Below are 21,591 nucleotides of genomic sequence, written 5' to 3'. Positions count from 1 at the left end.
CACACTGAGAAACATTCCATCTGTATTTTTATTTAAAGCACAAAAGTTAAGACATGACATATACATTTGTACACAGAGAAGGAAAAATATGTATCAGAAAAAAGGGAGTTCTTAAAATCTCATTCATTGCCACTATTGCTAGGTACATTTGGATCCAGAGAGAAATCAGGCCACCAGCATTAGGAGTGGGAGTGCTGTTCACTGAGCACAGACCAGTCCCCACTTGATTGGATGAGCAGTCAGATCACCAGCACCTCCTCCCATCTCGTAGAACCAAGTCCACTTCCTTCCCTCCCTGTCTTCCAGAGGCTCATCAGGAGGTGGTACTAGAACCAGGGTCCAGCTGAGAGCTCTCTTTTTCTTTCTGGAGAGGGGAAGGCAGGGCAATTGGAGTTAAGTGACTATATGGTCACTTAAGGTCATATGACTAGTAAGTGTTAAGTGTCTGAGGCTGGATTTGAACTCAGGTCCTCCTGACTCCAGGGCTGGTGCTCTATTCCCTGCACCACCTAGCCACTCCAGAGAGCAGTCTCTTCACAGTTAAGACCTGGGGGGCCAGACCCTAGCCCAAAGCCCTGCTAAGCTTTCTGGGAGAGCGGCTGGAAGGATGGTTCTTCCCAAGTCCAGGTCAAGCAGCAGTTTGTTGCTGATGGAAAGGGGGTGGGGGAGGGGGATAAGAAGGAAGCAAGGGCAGTGAGGGGAATGCAGCAGTGAGGGTCGGTACCAGCTCAAGGGGCCAGTCAGCTGCCCATGGGCCCAAGAGCCTCAGGAGGGAAAGGAATGGATATAGGGGCTCCCTCTCCCCCTATATTCACCCACCAAGCTAGTCTGATGCACAAGTTTCCAGCAGGCCCTTCAAGCATCCCTGCCCCCAAGGCAGACCCTGGGCTCCCCTCAGAGACAGCCCATACTTGGGGAGGGGGAAATGGATTATTAAGGCACTTTTTACTTAGGGACTATGATTCCAGTTCTCTTCTCAAGGCAGGGGCAGCCCTAGCCTGGCCACTGACATGATCCCAAAGCACTTGGTTCTCAGGGGTGAGCCCTGAAGGGAAGGAGCTGCTCTCCACTCCCAGCAATCAGTTAGTGTCCTGAAACCAGCCTTGCCATGCTCTTCCTACAGGTTTTATAAAGTCACACACTAATTTTCCCTGAACACAGGCAACGGTAAAGAAAAAGAGATCACCTTAGGCCCTTCTCCAATGTAAGAACTGGGGACCACTTAGCATCTTCTGGATGCAGAAGGGGGCATCATGCCACAGAGATTTAAAAGCCCCGCAGAGGCTAACTATCCCAAACACAGGGGATCCCCACAACCAAACCCCACAGCTTGAGGACAGGAATTCCACCAAATTACCATACACACAAAAGAAAAGAAAAACCTGGGCTAACTTTTGTATGTGTGTGAATGTATAAAAGAATTGACCCTTCCTCCCTGGCCTCAAGTGGGAGGGAAGGCTGGCTGCTGAGAAACACAGGATGAGCTGAAGGTGAGACCCATCTCTGAGTCTTAGCTGGAACCGTTCAGTAAGCAAGGCACCCCTGGAAAGTGCATCTCAGGAGGAGGAGCGAGATGAGTGAGAAGAGAAGGGCTGGCAGAGAAGAGAATGACGACCAGCCCTGGAAGGGTTAATTTCCCTGGAACGCTCCTCGGGCGGCACCAGCGGCTGTGTTCCGGAAGGTCCTGCTGGCAAAGATGCCCTGGGAAAACTCCTCCTGGGCCTGCTGGAAGCTGGCGCCTGTCCGTCGGTACAGAGAGTGCACCTGAGGAAAGGAAGCCCAGAAGCCCAGAGCAGTCAGGTGAGGGCAGCGCCATCCCAGCCCCACATCCCAGGGGACCTTTCTCAGACTCAGACTCCCTCATATCTGTGGAGACCCTGAGGAGCTGGTTAAGATGAGAGTGCATAGGTGAACAAAGGCCTTTGTGGCCTAGAGCCTCCCTCCTTCCTCCCAATCTCTCAATGGTGTGCACTCACACTTACCCGTTTCAGGAGGAAGAGGGAGAGGACAGCACAGAGGGTGAAGAAGCCAGCCACAACCATCATGATGACTGAGACAGGTACAGGCGAGTCAGAGTTCACTGTGGACATAGCAACAATCCAGCCACTGAAAGGGAGAAGGGACAGTGAGCGGCTAAGGACTCAGGGGAGCAGCCCTGGAGGACAGCCTGGACAGGGCCAGTCTTTAAACCAGGGCAAAAAGCTGCCTCAATGAAGCAGGCATCACCAGGCTGGCCTGGACAGGTCAGGGGCCAGAAGCCAGGTCTTCTGTGCAATGTTCAAGTGGAATGAAGTCCTTCCCTGGTGACCTACTTGTCTCCCCTCTCCAAGGGGCCTGTCCTTCCCTGGGGACCTACTTGTCTCCCCTCTCCAAGGGGCTTGTCCTTCCCTGGTGACCGACTTGTCTCCCCTCTCCAAGGGGCTTGTCCTTCCCTGGTGACCGACTTGTCCTCCCTCACTGAGGGACTTGTTCTTCCTCTCTCAGGGGTCTGTCTGTCCCCTGGGCCCTCACATTTCAAACCCTGATGGTGGTTTTAGCTCCTCTTCTTCCTTACTCAGGCCACCAAAGGCAGGCGTAGACAGCCTAAAATTTGGGGGTTCTTAACTTTGGGCCACAGACAGATTTCTGGGAGTCTGTGAATATGTTTTTAAAAACCCCTCTGACAGCTACATTTCCATCCGAGAGGCTTTCTTTGTAATCCCATGCATTTTGATACATTTACTCCTGCTCTCCAAAGGAGGGGTGCACAGGGTTGGTGAAGCTGTGTGACTTGAGCTGAGGAAGCAGGAAGGAGAAAGGCCAAGATTCCGTCTGGAAAGCCTCCACCTCCCCACCTGCCTGAAAAGGCCCTTCTGGTGGGGAAGCTATCAGCCTTTAGCCTGGGAGGAGCCAGCATCGTCATACAGTCACCCTGACAGAAAGGACCCAGCAGTTTCCAAGGTCCATATGAAATCCTGCTTTGTCCTCTCCCCGCATACATGACCACCCGGTAGCCCTGGTCTCCTGGCTACTCCTTTCTCCTACATCCTGGCATTTTCCCCAGCTGGCCTCTAGGCTCCCAGAACTCTCCCTGCCCATCTTTGTCTCCTGGCTGCCTGGGTTTCCTTCAAGTTTCACTAAAATCCCACCTTCTGCAAGAAGTGGATGCTAGTGGAGCCTTCTCTCTGAGATGAGCTCCCATTTCTACAGAAAGATGGAGAAGAAAAGGACCTCCACACAGTGTCCATGTAATGACATGTATCTGGCATAGACAGAGTTGTTGGCAGGTTGTCTCCCCCATTAGAGTGTGAGTTCCTAGAGGGCAGGGGCTATCTTTTGCTTTCCTTTGTGTCTCCAGCATTTGGCAAGTACCTGGTACATAGTCAGGGCTTAATAAACATCTGCTGACTCAACCTAAAAGAGCAAAGAAGTAAACCCTCTAGCTACAACCACCACCAAGAAAAATGCCTCCAAGGAGAGCCTGGTTTGTGGAGATGAAGGCTGGGCCCCTCAGGCCTGTCACCACTCGAGAGCCCTTGGGCACAGCCTGGACCTTTCTTAGGGCCCACCACTTGTCCGACCCACCACCCTTGGGGCACCAGCATCAGAAAGATCACTGATGTCTGAAGGGCTAGAAAAGGTTTTTAAAATCACAGAACTGCAGAACTGGAAAGGACCAACCAAAGAAAGAGGCCCAGAGAAAGGGAGAGACTTTCCCAGGGACTCCCAGCAACATAAACAGAAGAGCCACAAGAATCCCCATCTCTCAACTCCCAGTGTTCCCGAGGATGGCTGCATTCCTGACAGCAACTATCACCACTTTGCCTCCTACCAGAGATCCTACTAGGGTAAGGATGATTCAGCTAGGCCCCTAGGCTGAAAGAGAAGGGACCAGAATGAGAAGCAGCAAAGTGGGCAAGGGAGACATAGAGGAGAAGGAGAAGGGGTGGAAAGGAAGAGAGAAAGGGAGGGAGGGGGAGAAAGACAGAAAGGATAAAAAAGAAGAGAGGGAGAGACATGGAGGGGAGGGAGAAGGGAAGGAAGAAGGGGAGGGGAGGGGGAAAAGGGGAGAAAGAGAGAGGGAAGAAAAGAGAGAGGATGAGGGAAAGGAGAGAGGGGGAGAGGGAGAAAAAGAGAGGGGGAGTGGGGAGAGAAAGATGAAGGAGAAAGGGAGGGAGGGAGAAAAGGGAGAGAAAGGAAAAAAGAGAGGATGAGGGACAGGGGGAAAGGGAGATAGAAGAGGAGAGAGGAAAAACGAGGGGGGAAAGTAAGGGGAAGGGAAAAGAAGGAAAAGAGGGAAAGAAGGAGAAGGAGCTCTCGTACCTGCTCAGGATTTGGTACTGAAGGGAAAGGGCAAAACAGACCCATTCATTCCAGGTCCTGATTAAGCAAAGTGCCAGGTCTGACTTTTTTTTTTTCAATTTCTTGTGTGCACTGAGACAGGAAGAAAACATCAATTCTTATGTTTTCTCAAGGTCTGATTTTACGGAGCCTATATGTCTGTAATGCCCATGGGACCCCAGCTATTGATCTGTCCACGAGGGGAATGCCAATGACTAAACCTCCTTCAGTTTGGGGTCCAAAGACTCCTCCATTCACAGCAAGAAGGGGAATGAGAAGGCAAGTGTCCAGGCTCCCCCATCCCTTTCTGAAGGTGGTCCCTAGCTCTCTATCTGTGGGAAGGGACTGTGGCACAGAACCCAAAGTGAAGGACAACTATTGGGGGAGCCTGTGGACAGGGGACCGGTTCCAGATGAGGCAGGGGCAGCATTCTCGTACAAAGATCTTAAAGGCAAAAGTTAGCAGTAAAACCCAGTGACAGGAGGCAGGACAGAGGTCTGGGGTCAATAGACCAGATGAGGCCATTGGAGACATGGGGCTAAGCTTCGGGTAGGTGAGGCAGTACAAAGAAGCTGGCAGGAACCAGAGCACAGAGGGAGCAACCTGGCCTCACCTGTTCCCCCAGCCCGGGAGGCCCACCAGCTGGATGACGTAGATGGCTATTTGGCAGAAGAACACAAAGAAGAACACAAAGAAGCTGAAGGAGTTGTCAGACCTGCGGAGAGAAGGAGAGCGAGGGCCTCACAGCTTCCTCTGCACACACACAAGCAGCGCTGAGGCCAAGCCCGAGGGGATGGAGCCAGCCCAAGAGGCCTGCTGGGCTCCAGCCCCCTCCCTGCCCTGCTCCACCCCGGGGCCCCACTTGCCTGAAGGCTTTGTAGATGGGTCGGTACCAACAGACGAAGGCACATGGGGTGAAGAGCACAAACCACAGGATCGAGAGGCCAAAGTCAACCCCCCTGTAATCGTGAGCAGAGAATGCAGCCAGGCAGGCAAGAAGATTCAGGAACAAAGTCACTGAGTGCACTGGGGAAGGAGGTAAGAAAGATTACGGCAGGGCAGTCAGATCAGGGATCACTCCGGGAAGGAAGCAGGATCCAGAACTGGGGAGATCAAGACGGCAGATGGGGGTACGGCCACTGCCACCAAGTAACAGAACGACTTTTTAATAACTCAGGCAATGGTCACATTTCAAAAAATCAATGACCAAGCATGGACTAAGGCCTAATATGTGCAAGGCACAGTGCTGGCTGCTGAGAAGAGGAAGACAAAAGCAGACGGCTCCCTGCCCCTGCCCTCAGGGGAGGCAGCACGTCTCTCCGTCTCTCCATCTCTCCGTTCCCAACTACCACTCTAGCTTAGGCTTCTCTCCTCTCCCACCTGGACTCTCAACTGCTCTCCCTGCTTCCCCTCCATCCTTCACATAGCTGCCTGAACTAGAGCAGTGGCTGTGAATGGAGACAAGGGGACAGAGGGGAGAGATGGCAGGAAGGCAGAGACAAGATGGGATGATGCTCAGGGGGGAGCGCTGCCAAGCTGGGAAGTGGGTGAGGTCCTCAAGAGAAAAGTAAAGAAGAGGGATGGATTTGGGGGGAAGAGAATGATTTTAGCATTTGAGATGTTTACAGGACATCCAGACTGCGGTGGATAATGCAGGACAAGAGAAACACAGAGATCAGGGGAGGGGGAAGGGAGAAAAAGGAGAGAGAAGAGAGAAGGGGTGGGGGGAAAGAGAAAGAATAGGGGGAGGGAAGGGGGAGAGAGAGAATGGAGGGGAGGAGGGAAGGAGAGAGGGACAAAGAAAGACAGGAGGGGAGGGATAGTCACAGAGAGAGGGAAAGAGAAGAGAGAGGGAAAAGGGAGAAAGAAAGGGAGAAGGGGAGGGGGGAGAGAGAGGGAGGGAGGAAGAAGGAAGGAGAGAGGGACAAAGTGAGAGAAAGAGAGAGAGAGAGGAGGGGAAGGGGAGGGATAGTCAGAGAGGGAGAAAAAGGGAGAGAGGGAGAGGGAGAGAGATGGAAAGAGACAGAGAGATTTGTGAGCCACCAGCATAGATGATAATTAAATTCAAGTTACCTGATGAAGTCACTTAGAAGAGAGGAGAACCTTGGCAGAACTTAGTCAGGGGCATGTCGTAGATTGTGACCCAGCAAAGGAGATGGAGAAGGAGCAGTCAGAGGTAAGAAGAGAACTGAGGGAGACCAGTGTCACAAAGCCCAGAGCGGGTAAAGATGCTGCCCAATAGTAATCAATGGCTGCAGAGAAGTCAAGAATGAGGCCTGAGAAAGGCCCAGATATCAGACCATTGTGAGGTCACTGGGGACTCTGGAAGCCATAGTCAGAAGTCAGCAGCCAGCCAGCTTTCTCAAGGAGTGTGGCTCAGAATGGGAGGAGAGATCTAGGATAAGCCTTGGCAGCACCAGCAGGGAAGGAGAGTGAAGGGAGATGCTAGGAGGGCAGTCTGCCAGAGAAGACAAGAATCAAGGGAACCGAGGGCACAGTTGGGCGGGGGGTGGGGGGCTGCAAGGTCTTGGCGAGGAAAATGACCACGAGTCGCTGGCTTCCTGTGTCTTGCTCATACCTCTGCAGTTTTCCCACACTAACTTTCTCCCACAGCACTCTGGACTTGTGCTCCATGTCTCTGCCGAGCTCTGCCCCCCACCCCTACACCTGCATGGTCTCTCCTTCTCCGGGCCTCACCCACTGCCTCTTAGGACAATGACTACATGGAATCAGAGGGCCTCCAGGACAAACACGGGAAAGCTGGAAGGAAGGCTGGTAGCCAGCTCATTGGAGCCCAGCACTCACATCTTGCCACATCCCACGAGTGTCCTCTAGTCTCTGCTTCCAGACCTCAGGAGCTCACGTGGGGCCCTCTCCTGTGCCCACGTGGTCCCCCAGGATAGCGCTCTGCCATCCACCTTTACTGCTGCCTCAGCACTGTACTCTGCACACAGTAAGCACTTAGTGAACAGCTTAATTAATATGCGGAATGAAGAGAAAGAAGGCGTCTAACTGCGTCAGAACAAAAGTGTCTCCTCTATCTTTATTCTTCATGAACTCATGAGACTGGGGGCCCAAAGGCAGCATCCCCGGGTAGATAGAGAAGAGGCTTGAAGGGAAACCAAGCCATTTACAGTTTCTAAAGCAAATTCCCAGGAGAGTTACAGAATCCCCAGAGGAAAAAAAAAGGTCTACACTCCATCTCTCTCTAGTCCCTGATCCTTGGAAGCCTCTGCACTCTGGGCTGGGTCCTGGCAGTCACAGAAAGTCAGGTGCTTCCCATGATGCTCTGCTGGCTTGCACACTGGAACTAGCCTGAGTTCTCAGCTTCTCTGGATCACTTTCTATTCTAACAGACAAAAGGAGAACTGTGTAATGTCAGACACGGGACATCTCCATGGCCACCAAAAAACCTCCTCTTTTCCACTTGCCCAAAACACAGCAAGTGAAACCATCAGTGGTCCTCTCTGGAGAGCCAGGCTGCCTAAGCTGCTGGCAGTCTGCTGTGGCTCACAGCAGGGGCCTGCCGTCCCTGGCCAAAAGGGCAAGGGAATCGCTGGGATTCATTCACCTGTGGATTCACACGGACGCCCAAGCCAAGCCCTCACGGGCCTCTGCTTTTACTCACACATCCAGAGGTAATACATCATCTTGCACGTTCGCTGGTAATCAGCTGGGATCTCTGCAGAGAAATCCTGGTAGAAGCAGGGCTTGATGGGACAGAATGTGGGCAGCGGGGGCCAATTGTTTGGCCTCACTGTTAGGGAAAGGAAGCAGGTCAGAAACCCTCCTACAGCAGGAGGATGGAGGATCTATTCTGCCTAGGGCTGGAGGAACAGGGTCAGAGAAAGTCTGGTCCTAAGGAAGTCTTCGGAAGACTCAGTGGGCCCAGCACTCAGTACGCATATAATAAATAGTTATTGTCTAACCAAGTGGTCAAAAGCACCCCAGATCTCAAAAGTGGTGTTAGGGAATGGAGAAAGAAAGGATTCAGAGCTTACTTTCTAGAAACTCTCCAAATAATTTGCCAGGCATAGAAGTGCTTTGAAAAAGCTTATTAGCAAACTATACAAATGTGATTATTGTCATTCATTAGCAGTTAAAGTCCCCTGTCCAGGGCACATAATCATAACCAGAAAATGCAGGGAGAGAGCTCTATCTCCTTTGCCTATGAGGGAGCCAGAGGCACAGAAACCCTGCCCAGAGCAGGGATGCTTTTGGGCCCAAGCTGCCACCAGGCCCTTCCACCTCTAGGCTCTTGGCCCTTTCCTCAGAATGCACCACAGGACATGTGCCAGGATGTTTAAATTTACAAAAGAGCCTTTTTCATGACAGCCTTGAACAGAGGAGGTGACAATGCCCCCCTCCCCAAGGTCATGCCACTCAGGTCAGGGCACCTGGCCAGGCAAGGAACCAGACTCACCGTGTAGGTTGGCCGTGGCATTCTGCAGCTCCCGTTCCTTCCTGTCCAGCTCAGCGGCTTTCCTCTCCAGCTCTTCCTGCTGCTGCAGCAGGCCAGCCTGGGCCGCAGAGGCCACAGCCTACGGGGGAGGAGATGCCCATGGATAAAATGGAGCTTCACTCGAGCTCAAAGGGAGCCCTTGTGGCCACCCACAGAACACAGCTCTGCACTGAGCCTCAGAGAGGGTTTCAGGCCCCTAAAGAGCACTGTGAGCCAATCTCCAGGACATCAGAAGAATTCCTGCAGGCCTGTTTCCCACCTTCCATTATCCCCCACCCTGGCCCCATTATATCCACAGCTACAGAACCCAGGTGGGAGAACTATCCCTTCAGTCCTCTAGAGGCCTGCTGACATATGGGTGCAGATGAAATCTGATGACAAAAGATGAAGGGAATTCACGAAGCAGCAACGCAGTCCTAAAAGGATGATGTTATGCAGTCTGAGGGGGATGTGTAGACCTCAACCAGACACTCTGGATGAGAAAGGCTGACTATACACATATGAGCAGCAGGGCTTTCTGAGCTCCCCTCGCCCAGGTACCAGATCCCGAGGTCTGGGGGCAGACACAAGCCCCCAATCCCCTCTGGCTCAGTTCAGTTCTGTCCAGCTGCAGGGACTTTTGGAGTCCAAGTTTTCCCTCCTAGACATGCTGGGCAGGAAGCTTGGGATGCTGAGGTTTAGAGTACATTACCCTGATCTGTAGGCTGGAATGGGGAAGGGGAAGATGAGCCTTTGGAGTCTCATGAATATACTCCGCCCCAAACGGGGCCACAGACCTGGTCTAAGTCAGCAAAAGCATACAACCACACTGGCCCTTTCCTTTTAGAAAGGCTGCAAATGCACCCCACTGGGTCCAGTGGCTACTGAAGCCAGGCCTTCCTGAAGGAGTCCGTGCTCATTCCATTCCCAGTCCCATGGGTCCTGAAGAGGACAAGAGCTGGACACAGCCATGCAACCTTCCTGGGTGGGCTGTCTGCACGCCTTCCAAAGCCATTTCCAGTGGTTATGGCCCAGGAGTCCAGGGAAGAGGAGGGCCTGGGAGAGTCCCAGGGAACAAGCTCCAGGGTTTCTGACCCTTTCCCCTTCTAAACCTGATTTCAGCCTGTGCTCCTGCAGCCCCATAACTGTCTCTTCAGGTGAACTGCAAATGGGGAAGCAGGACCTTGCCCAGAGCTCCTTGGGGGTGGGGGAGGCCTGCCCCAAGGCCGAGGGATGCCTTTATAGCTCTTGGGAAAGGTTTGTTGTTGTGCAGGGCCTCAGTGTGTCCAAGGATCTATTAAATAGTGTCCTAGGAGTTGGGAAGGCCCTTGAGGTCATCTAGTCCGACCCTACACTTTCCAGATGAGAAGTGGAGACCAAAAGGGGTAAAGTACGTGGACCTCAGGGTCAGGATTCACATCAAAGACCTCAGATTCTACACCTGGCTTCTTCCCTCTGTACCACCCAGGGTCTTCCTCAGAGCTAAGTAAAAGCATTTGTGGAAGAGAGGGAGGGATCATAGAGCCATCGCTGGGAGCAGGAGAGGGTCTGGAAAGCTTCCAAGCCCAATTCCTTCATTGTGTACATGAGGAAAGTGAAGCCCAGAGAGGGAAGGGATTTACCCAAGATCACACAGACACTAATCAATGTCAAGAGGTGAGATTTGGAACCCAGTGCTCTTTCTACTGTACAATGCTGAGAACTGGGTTCTGGGGAAAATGGAACTGAGAGGCAGCTAAGCCCAGCTCTGGGAAAAGAGCAGCATTCTCGGGCTGGGAACATGGGCCACCTGAGCACACACTGCTCAGCCTGGCTAGGAGAGCTCAAGATGAGCTCTCACTCTCTCACCTTTCTCCTTAATGCCTACCTTAGGAAGCTCTTGCACGTAGTTGCCATTCAGAACACTACATCTTCCTGGTAGCATCTGTCTCTCTGTGAACCCTCACTGCCTGGAACCTGGTAGGTAGGTACTTGTCAGCCTGTCTAAGCAAGAGCTGCAACATACAACTACACTGTGTCTGATTCTACAATTCTCTAACTCTCTACTGCCCGGACGAGCGTTAGGAAAGCCAGCCATTGAAGAATGGAAGGCAGGAGGCAGGCCCAAACCTCAGGCGACACTGTACTCTGAACGTGTCCACAGTCTCTCTGCCTTCTCCCTCTCCAGCCCTGGGATTCCCGTTTGGGTAAGTAAAGATCAGCCACTGCCACAGGACTCCCTGACCGACCAAAAGGACTCACTGACTGCCGCCAGAGAGAGAGACCTCAGAATAATCAGGAGATCCCCTATGTTGGTCTTTCCTAATGGAACTGAATTAGAAAAACCTAAGATTGTGTCCCTCCCTTTGAAAATCATGGCAAGGAAGGTTTGCAACAGGCAGTGATGGTGCTCCCCACCCCCACCCTGCCAAAGGGTGGTGCTTCTGAGGGGCAGGGAAGCTACTTCTAGACAGTACCTGGGGGGTCGGTTCCACCGAGGGCTGGAGGACTGCAGGCTGAGATGGCCCAGTGGGCTGGGTGGCTGGGACTGTTGTTGCCGCTGCATCTGTCTAAAGGAAAAGATAGGAAAAGACTAAAGAGGGAGATGAGTGTGTGTGGGGCTGCAGGTCTGAGGAAGGGACAAACCCCACCAAATGCAACTGCAGAGGCAGACAGGTACAAGGACCTCTCGAAGAGACAAGTCCTCTCTGTTCAGGTCCAAGCAGCAGCAGCTGCAGCAGACACACTGCTGGGGCTCTGGTGAGAGAAGTCACACACTGAGACAGACTTAATTAAATCATCTCCTCTGGACTAGGGATCTTGGTTCTAAAGCTATAGGCTGTCCAGAAGAAATAAAGGTCAATGAGGTCAAATTTAGCATTCCTACGAGCCAATGAATTATGGGAACACTTGTTTTCACCTGCTTTTTCATTCTTCCTACTTTGGAGAAGGGAATTTCAACAGCTTAAACCTCCTCCCAATGGGAAAAAAAACCCTATCAATCTTCACTGAGTCTACTAGAACTCCCTAGATGATGTATACATTAAAGTTTTTCCTTTGAGAGCACAGGTGTCAGCAGAGCTGCCCTCTCTTTATCCCACTAACCCCAAACAGGGCCCAGGTCCATGGTACTGAAGCTCCAGAGGGAATTGCAACCTATCTGTGCATGAGGGAGGTTGGCAGGGTAGCGTCATGGTGGGAGAAACAGAGGGGCACACTCACCAGCCGGGGATTCTCTGAGAAAGGGTTGAATTCCGCCAGGCCACCCTGAGGGGGATTGGTCAGCTGGGTCACAGACGGATCCTGAGAAGATGATAAGAAAAGCCCAGACACATTTAAAGTCCATTAGAGAGGGAAATGAGCTGGGAAATCTGAAGAAATTCATTAATGGCAAGGGGTTGAGTTGCCATCCCATTTTAGTCCCTCCCCAGATCCTGGCTCATGGGTATTCACCCCAGCGACACACAGCAGTGAGGGGCAGGTGACTCCCTAGAGCTGGCACAGTCACAACCAGGGCCTGCTGGTTACATCTTTTTTTTTTTTTTTGGCAATTGGGGTTAAGTAACTTGCTCAAGGTTACATGGCCAGGTGTTTCTGGGTGGGTGCTAAGTGTCTGAACCCGGATTTGATCCCCAGGTCATCCCGACACTGGGGCCGGTGCTCTTACTCGCTGTGCTACCTGGCCGCCCCCTGCTGGTTACATTTAATCCCACTCCTGACACTTTGAAATAAAATGCCAGTCCTTGAGAGTATGCTCTGTGCACTACAGGAAGGGAGTTACAATGTGTCTTCACTGCTCTCTAGACAGGAAGAGCCCTCTCTCTCTAATATAAGAGAATTCTTGTGTTCTCACCAATGGCTCCCTGGACATCTCCACCAGGATGTCCCACAGGCTCCACAAATTCACCATGGCCAAAACAGACAAGCTGCCCCTCCCAGGATAAGCTCATCATTGCTAATCTCACCAGCCAGGGCTAACTCAAGCCTAGAGGGATACCACCTCCCACAGCTGGAGGCTGAAGGATGGGGCACGAATTCCTCCCAATGCCTTTCTTCATATAAGGAAGAAACTGTACTCTCTCCTCACTCCACTTTGCATCTAATGTCCAGCCTGGTTTTAGTTCCAGGGAAAGAAATGCCACTGGGCCAGGCCCCCCTGGATCTGTTCCACCACCTGCATCTCCTATATTCTTTTGTGTCTTTAGATTGTAAGCTCCTTGAGGGCAGGGACTATCTTCAATACTGGATGCCTGACACATAGCAGACACTTAATGTCCATTGGCTTATTGGCTCCTTCCAGGGCATCCTCAATTTCCACATCTAATCATTTACAGAATCTTGTTGATTCTATATTCACGACCTCTCACAACAAGGCTACTTCCCACCTAGACCTGGCCCTTGTCACCTCTCATCTCCAATAGCTTCCTTGTGGCCTCCCCTTTCCAAGCCATCCTCTACACAGCTGTCAAAATGATGGCCCAATGGTGGCCCAGGTCTGACCCCAGGGCCTGTTCCCCCGTGCCAGAAGCTCCCTCCCTTCTGATGGTCTCTAGGATAAAATACAAATGACTCTTTTTTGGAAGTAAAAGCTCTACACAATGTGGACCTGGCATCCCCCATTCTGAACCCCAACATACATCTCCTGCAAACAATACTTCATCTCTAGCCCCTGTGTCTTTCTTGGTACAATCTGTCCTCCATAGTTTGAATGTTCTCCTTCACTACCTTATATTTGTCTAGCTTCAGTCAAGGTTCTGCTCAAATGCCACCTCCTACATGAAGCCTTTCCTGACTTTCCCCTCTAATCTCATCATTCTAATTTGTATGCATTACCTTTGTTTTACCCCAGTAGAATGGAAGCTTCTGGCTTTGTTCCCAGGTTTTTATCTGCAGTGCTTGATCCAGCACACAGTAGGTACTTAATATACGCTTTTTTCATTAAACTGAGCCGGAAGACCAGAACTGAAGGCCCAGCTTTGCCACTTACTTGCTGTGGGATTCAGGGCAACATCTCTCTGAGTCTGTTTCTTTAGCAATAAAATGGAGACAATAAACAGTGTCTGACCTATTTCACAGGCCTGCTGGGAAGATAAAATAAGAGAAGGCCTGCTATGGTGGTATCTGCCTCCACCTGGCTCTCCTATTCCTATCCAATACAAATCGGAAATCTGTATGAAGCTGGATAATGATACAGAAATTTAATGAGGAACTGTGAGAAGTGACTTCTCCCCCAAGCACACAACAGGGGGCCTTTCTGCCAAGTCAGTACAAGGGAGCTGCCTACCTTGCCCTGAGGCTGACACATGTGGTCTGCATAGCTCTGGGACCAGAGGCAGCCAGAATGGTAGGCTCTGGGGGGATCCAGGGAAGCCCAGGGGGCGGCACTGCAGGGCTCAAGCTGGGGGAGACCAGACCCAGGAGCTTTGAGGTACCCAACACCACCCTGAGGGGGTAGCACTCTGAACTCCAAAGATCCAGGGGAACCTAACTCAGAGGTGGAAGTTCTACCTGGGCTACCCACTTCCCAAGGATAGATGGGAGATCAAGTGAGATGATTAGTAAAATGCTTTTAAAAATGTAAAATGCTAGTTATAAATATCAGTTCTTATGAGGAAATGGAGGCTCAGAAAGTGCAAGGTACTTTGTACAGCTACAAGGTTAGGAGGAAGTGGCCAAGAACTCAAGTATTTGGACCTGCTCAAATGGCTGACCTGCTCCTGCAAGCACCAGCCTCGGCCTCAGCCTCCCCCTCCCCCTCCCCCTCCATGCCTCCTTCAGAAGGGAAGCTTTTCTGCCCTATCATTTCTCTTTTCTAGTTTCTCAGTTCTAGGAAGTGACAGGAATATCAGAGCAGCTGGAGGGATTACAGCCTTAAAGCAAAACTGCTCTTTCTGAGATGGAGCGCCAGGGCCAACCTCCTGGCATTGCCTAGAGAGCTGCTTGAAGTGTCCTTCCCCCCCCCCCCAATATCCTCCTCATTCCCATGCTGCAATCTCATCATTTCTTTGGATTTTAAGTCTTCTCATACTAGACAAAGGTCTCTGAGAAGAGGAACACCTCATACTGTACCTTGATATTGGATTAGCTGCCAGTCAGCAGAGAGCCTGGCCAGGCCAGAACAGGATCCAGGAAGGTACAGAGAAGGGGGAAGGCACCCCTACACCTGCTGGGGCCCAGATACACTGTCACTGTTGGAGCTGAGACATCAACAGAAGACTCTCCAGAGCCACTGTGGGCTGGAAATTCCCTTGTTTTAGTGGCTAATAAAACCTACTCCCAGGGTGAGACTGGGGACATCTTCATTTCAGTCTGATCAAGGGCCAGCTGAATGCTCTAAAAGCTCTCGAGACAGAGACAAGCCACCTGCTCTCATTTCAGAGCCAAGGACGAAATCTTGTTAAGCCCCAGAAATTGGACACTCCCTACCCAAGAACTAGTTATCTGGGTTTGTATCACCAGGGGTGGGGAGGAGGCAGGGCCAAAGAACAGGTCTCTGCCAGCAGATGTTACAGTGCACTGACCTGGGTCTGAAGCTCTGTGTAATAAGGGAATCTGACAGATACTCCTCAACTCTGTCTAGGCGGCACTGTTCAGATGCTGTCAGAGGAGAGGCCTTCCATAGAACAGGTGTGGCCCTGGAGGCAAGGTAGCACCTTCTGGGGCAGCTTCACCATGTTTTAGACAAGGTGAAAACACTTGACCAAGGTCACACCACTAGTAAGTGGCATTCAAAGTCACACTGGAATCCAAAGTCAGGTCCTTTGACTCCAGTTTAGTCCATACTACTTCATTTAAGAGGTCCTGTCATGCCATCATCACCTGGACACTTGAAAAGCCTGTCCCTCCAAGAACCTTTGATGAACTCTGGTGACTGAGGTCCAGACAACCTGATCTGTAGGGGGATTCACTCATGCTCCTGGCTAAAATGGAAGTTAAAATAAAGGCCCAAACTTCCATGCCCAAAGTAGGTGATTAACTTTTACTCACTGATTCAAAGGGAGTGATCCACAATATGGAGTTATTTCAAATCAATGACATCTTCAAATCTGGCCTCCTACACTTACTAGCTGTGTGACCCTGGGCAAGTCATTTAACCCTGCTTACCTCAGTTTCCTCATCTATAAAATTAGCTAGAAAATGACACGGCAAACCCTTCCAGTATCTTTGCCAAGAAAACCCCAAATGGGGTCATGAAGAATAGACCATGGCTAAAAAAAATACACCAACTCAAACTGGAACAAAATGGTATCTCATATTTCTTCTTTAATTCCAGAGAGAGCAGAGGTAACGCCAGAGACCTAGTTCATGTAAGGGACTTGGTACAGAGCACAGACTCCTGGAAAAAGCACTAGATTTGGAGTCATAAAATCTTGAATTTAGAGTTAAAAGGGTCGTTGGTGGTCACTTAATCCAACTCCCTAATTTTATAGGTTCAGAGACAGAGGCCCAGGGGCATGAAGTAATTTGCCTAAGGTCACACAGTGTCAAGAGACAGGATTTGAACTCGGATCTTCCTGACTACAGTCCAGCACTCTATCCATTTCTCTATGTTGCTTCTGGAAGTCAGAAGATCTGAGTTAAAACCATGGCTTTGCCACCTACTCTATGACCTTGGGCCAGTCACTTCACAGCTCTGGGCCTCCACCTCTGCACCTGTAACAAATAACCACCAAGGGCCCTTCCAGCTCTAAAGCCAAGCCTAGGTCAAGTTCAGGCCTCTCCCCCATGGTGAACAGCTGGGAGGGCCATGTGAGGGCAATTCATGTGGCTTTACAATCATTCTTTACTTGTTTTCAATGTGCTGCCCAAGTCCTGGTCCACCTCCTGTGTCCTAAACTTTCCCCAGCCTTCTCTTTCCCTACAACCTATAGCCCAGCTGAGTGCTAGTTTCAGGGTTATGAGCACAGTTGGCACTCTATAAAGTTTACTGAATGAATGCTGAAGGAGGTAAAAGCACAGCAGGATCAATTCTTTCCTGCAAGGTAAGGGCTCTGGTTGGTGGAGAGACATTATTATTTTGAAGTTTGTGAAATTCTAGGCCTTCCTGAGACATCCGACATTTCAAGTCATTGTGGAGCAAAATGAAAAGAAAGAAACAAAGAAAAATGACTTCAAACCTCAGCCCCAAAGAGTTGAGCTGGGCCAGAAGCCCAGAGAGAACCTGCAGGTTCATCAGAGGATCAAGGCTGCCCCTGTGGCCTTTTTCTCTGTGGGGGACACTACTACAGTACTGTACTGCCTACAAAGAAAACCTAGACTCTTCAAACTGGCAACCAAAGCCCTTTCTGTCCCAATAGCTTTCCCTTCCCATGTCCTGTAGGATCCCGGACAAGTTACTTGACTTTGATAAACCTCAATTTCCTCATCTGAAAAATGGAGGTGATGATATCTGTAATGCCAACCTGCCCTGTGAGGTTCAAATACAATAAAATACATAAGGTGCCATATGCACAAGTAATAGCTTCATTATCACACCCCAATGCTCACATCAAACTGGACTCCTGGCCTAGAAGACCTATCTATTGCCTTTGTTCACGGCACTGCCCCTCCTCAGCCTCTTCTTTCTCTCAATCATAAATGTCCAGTTCAAATGTTCTGTGTCTCCCCGAGACCTTTCCTCATTCCCTCAGCTGGAAGTGATTCTCTCTCAGAGCTCTGACCCTTGTACCTTTCTCAGAGCCTTTATTTATCACATTCTCTCTTGTGCTTCAATTACTCCTGTAAACTATCTCCCTTGTAAATGACAAGTCTGCCCTACAATGCCTAGCACACAAGTCTGTATTCAGTAAACATTTCTTAAATTTGCAGAAAAAGTACTCGATGAACCACTGGTTCACCAAAATCTAAAACAACCCTTCTCTGGAAGGGTAACAATTCTGTCTTGTTTGTTCTGGTTAAATATTACTGTTTGCCTGGCACAGGATTAACCGCCTCCAAGACAAAGCAGAGCCTTGGATCCATCAGCACTCCCATTTCCCAGTGAAATGTCTTCTATGTGCTCTTCCTCACTCCCCAAACCAAGGAGATGCTGGACTTGGTTTTTCCCTCACCTTATGGAAGATAACAAGGGAAGTATCCTCATTCAGGGTCACCTGACAGGTGAGGGTGGCTGAAAATGCCCAGGATCACATTTCTTGTGAGAGTCAGAGGACAGGACAAACACTACAGGCTCCAAGCTCTTTCTGGGACATCTTTTCTGCAAAGAGGCCAAGCACACCAATTTCTCCATCTAGTATCATGCACCCCCTAAAACTCCAAGCACTAGGCCATCCTTCAGACTATAGGCCTACGCTGGGCAGACTACAGCACCAGGATGAAGGTATAGGGAATGCTCAAATGGCCAAGTCCTATGTCTTCCTTCCTCTTCCACAGTGCAGACATGTTTGAAATCCTTGGGGAACAGTCACACTACAGAGATTATCTTTAAACTGCAAAGAAACAATGTGAACAAGTGATATTATGTATTTAGCAGGAGGCTGGAGCTAAAAGTTTTACTTTGTCAGGCAGAACCTCCACCTATTCCACTCCCTCTCTCTGGGAGTTTCTGAGATTGGTTTGGCAAAAATTTCCAGTCAGAAAAAGGGCCCCATAATTAACTTAGGTGGACTTATTTTTCTTTCTTTCTTTTTTTTTTTAACCTATTTTTTGGAGGGAAGGCAGGGCAATTGGGGTTAAGTGATTCACCCAATGTCACATGGCTAGTGTTAAGTGTCTGAGTCTGGATATGAACTCAGGTCCTCCTGACTCCAGGGCCAGTGCTCTATTCACTGCGCCACCTAGCTGCCCCTGGTCTCATTTTTCTTGAACCCTAAATGAAAGCAAAGTTTATCACCATATCAGGGGTCCCTGACCTTTTCTTTGTCATGGAATTCTTTAGCAGTCTGGTAAAGTCTACAAACAGCTTCTCTGAATGCTCTGTTTTGATTTTTTTAAATTAAAAATAGAAAGAAAGTTTAAATTTAACTTGGATGTAGTGAAAATAAAGATGTAATTTTTTTCCAATCCAAGTTCCCAGAACCCCTAAAAACTCTCCACAGACCCCCAAGTTTAGAAACTCTGTCCTATACCAGGCTCAGTCTCAGGCCAGACCAAATGGCTCCTTATCTGGGAAGCAAGTCATACCCCACTGCCCCCCTGCCTCAGACTCTGAGTCAACATGAGGTTTAATGATAAACTGGTAGTAGGAGTCCCAGGAACAGCCTGAAGCCAAGCCATCTCCTCCCCAGAAAGTGCAGAGCAGACAAGCTGTAATTAAAGGAATGATCAGTATGTGCCAATGAAGTGAAATTAATCATGGTTGTGAAGGTTATCACCTCACTTGCAATTTCTCGTTTTGTCCAAAGAATGCAATAATCTTCTGAACACATCCTGAAAATTATGCTAACTGCACTTCTCCCTGAATATTTCCAATCATCACAATTATTCCTATGTTCAAGTAAAGGAGTCATGAAAGTACATCTCCACCAATAAGAAGGTAGGTGTGGGAGAGGCAGCAGAGAATGGGAGTAAGGAAGTAAAAGACTTCATTTCTCTGGTCGATTGTTTCCATTCCATAGGATAAAGGTTAAAGAAGATTTTGGCTTGTGAGAGTTTATAATCCCTATTCTCTCTTTAGGTCCTTCCTTGAATCATGTGTCACCACCCTGAGTAAATGAACATAGGCTCACACCCAAGCTTCCTGGGTCCTACACCCCACCAATCACCCTGTGTAGGCAGAAAGGGAGCAGACTCTCCACCCAGCCAGAGAATGGGCCTGAAGGAGGCTAATTCTGAGCTAGGCCAGGACTTTGGCGCCTGTGTGCAGAGCTTCCTCTCAAACACCACCAGCACAGGTTTGTAAGGAGCAGCATTGCAAGCAGATCTTTCTCTTCTCTGGACAAAAGGTCACTGGTCAGATGCTGCTGTTCATGGACCCCAGCTGCTTCCTGTCCTGCCCATATCCTGGTGGTGTCAGCTCTGTCCCTTACACTTCCATGACAACTGATAGATACCAGATTTCACTTGAATGCAGAAGAGGCCTCCAGAAGGGTTGGCATAATTTCTGGGGTTGGAGATTTTACCTATCAGTTGGAGATCTGGAATGATGCTCCCAAAACACTGCTAAGAAAAAGGGGGCAGGCTTGCCTCATCTTGTCCAGCTCCAAGGCTGGAAACAAATCCTTGCTATCTTTGGACAGCTGGTGTCCAAAGATTACTTTGTCAGGCAGGTGAACATGCAGGAATCATTTGTTTCTAGATCCAACAGGCCAAAAAAAGCAAGTAAACTTTCGTCCTGATCACCCTAGGTATCCCACATTTTCAGCAAAATCTAACTCAATCTTTACTCTTCTATTACAGTCTGATAATTACAGTGAGAGGAGAGACTGGGTGGAACATACCTTTAAATCAGCCATCTCCTTGTATTAACCAGTCATAGATATTTATACTGGCCCTCAATTGGTAATGGAGACAAATTTCCTACAAGAAGGATCTGTCAGAAAACAACCTTATGCTTCAAGGTAATGAATGTTTTGTATTCTTAGCATTTCTTGGTAAAGATATCGAAATGATTTGCCATTTGCTTCTCCAGCTCATTTTACAGATGAGGAAACTGAGGCAAACAGGTTATTAAGTGACTTAGCCAGGGTCACACAATTAGTGAGTGTCTCAGGATGGATTTGAATTTGGGTCTTCCTGGCTCCAGGCCAGGTGCTCTACTTCACAACTAGCTGCTGTTGCCACCTCCCCCCTCCATAAACAATGAAAATGTTTATTTGTCGTTGATCAACTGAAAGGCTTGGAAAAAGGATATCTAACATGGTCATGTCATGGCAAAAAAAAAAAAGAGACCAGTACAGATTTGAGTGTCCTCCCACTGGCTAGGTCTCCCATGGTCTGAAGAAATACCAAGGTTTTTCATTCTCACATTAGTGTATAACTGTGCTACATAATTACAGTCTTCTTTTACTTTGATATTCTAGGAAACTGAAAAGGGGGAAGTAGAAAGGGCATGCTAAGTTGCATGAAAGACTCAGGACATCAGCATAAGTCATCCCCCCTAAACTGGCAGGTTCTTCCATGCCCCCTTTAAGGAGGAAAGTCCTGTGAACCAACACAATGAGTTCTACTAAGCCTGCAGGAAATTTAAGGGAAGTGAACAATCAACCCAAGCTATGTGGTCAGGATAAGTCCTTAGTTACTGGTCCCCAAAAGAAGCTTTCCCAAACCAGGTTCCGGCTGGCAAACTTGGAAACACTTTCCCCCTTCTGTAAAGCAAGTACACCTCAATTCAGAAGCCCAACGCCACAGTTAGGGCTGAAATAGGGGCTCCACTGGTGAGGAACCTGAGATCTAGGAGAATGGGGGTGGGGCAGGGTAACCTGCTTCAGGGCACACAGCTATGACAAGACAGAGGTCCTCAAATCCAACTTGCACCTCAAGAATCCCAACGTGCCTGACAAGACCAGTGGAGGGCTTCCAACAGGCCAGGCTTCCTCTTCTCCCCTTTTCTCCCTAATTCCACCTGGGTGCAGTAAACACATAAGTCCTCCCGATCTTCAAACTTCAAAATTCAGGAGAGATACTACACATCTATGGACTCATTTATAAGCTGGAAACCTTGGATTTTAGGTCTGTGCTCCTGTGTTCCCAACATTTCTTCCTGACCAGATATAAGGCAACCTATTAAGGCAAGGCATAAATGCTAACGATCAGATACATTAAGGCTGGGAGGTGGGGTGGGGGGTGTCTCCCTGGCGCTTGGTCTGGGGAGGGCAGGGGCGGGTTGTTCTCCTAGACAGAAGCCCCGCAGGGTCCAAGGAAGCCGGGGAGGGGTAGGGAGCCATCCAAGCTGTTTACCAAAACTAACACTT

At 49.7% G+C, this 21,591-nt stretch overlaps 1 protein-coding gene across 1 annotated transcript in view; it reads right to left on the bottom strand.

The window, feature by feature from the left end:
* Positions 1 to 10: 10 nt before the first annotated feature.
* The window catches only part of SCAMP2 (secretory carrier membrane protein 2), a 22,179-nt gene continuing 598 nt past the window's right edge, over positions 11 to 21,591 (bottom strand). Inside the window, exons 2-9 of the mRNA XM_069071156.1 lie at positions 11,963 to 12,043; positions 11,218 to 11,310; positions 8,744 to 8,861; positions 7,949 to 8,077; positions 5,187 to 5,346; positions 4,934 to 5,035; positions 1,983 to 2,106; positions 11 to 1,764 (exon numbers count right to left, since the gene is read on the bottom strand). Of these exons, the coding sequence (XP_068927257.1) occupies positions 1,630 to 1,764; positions 1,983 to 2,106; positions 4,934 to 5,035; positions 5,187 to 5,346; positions 7,949 to 8,077; positions 8,744 to 8,861; positions 11,218 to 11,310; positions 11,963 to 12,043 (942 nt within the window). The 3' untranslated portion in view covers positions 11 to 1,629. The remainder of the gene's footprint in view (positions 1,765 to 1,982; positions 2,107 to 4,933; positions 5,036 to 5,186; positions 5,347 to 7,948; positions 8,078 to 8,743; positions 8,862 to 11,217; positions 11,311 to 11,962; positions 12,044 to 21,591) is intronic.

This window comes from Petaurus breviceps, unplaced genomic scaffold, assembly GCF_028583685.1.
Source record: "Petaurus breviceps papuanus isolate PSGF00001 unplaced genomic scaffold, PetGlider_PUasm1.0 90825, whole genome shotgun sequence".
NCBI classification, from domain to species: domain Eukaryota; kingdom Metazoa; phylum Chordata; class Mammalia; order Diprotodontia; family Petauridae; genus Petaurus; species Petaurus breviceps.
Note: the sequence above shows the minus strand (reverse complement) of the source record. Positions and strands in the feature narration are given on the sequence as shown.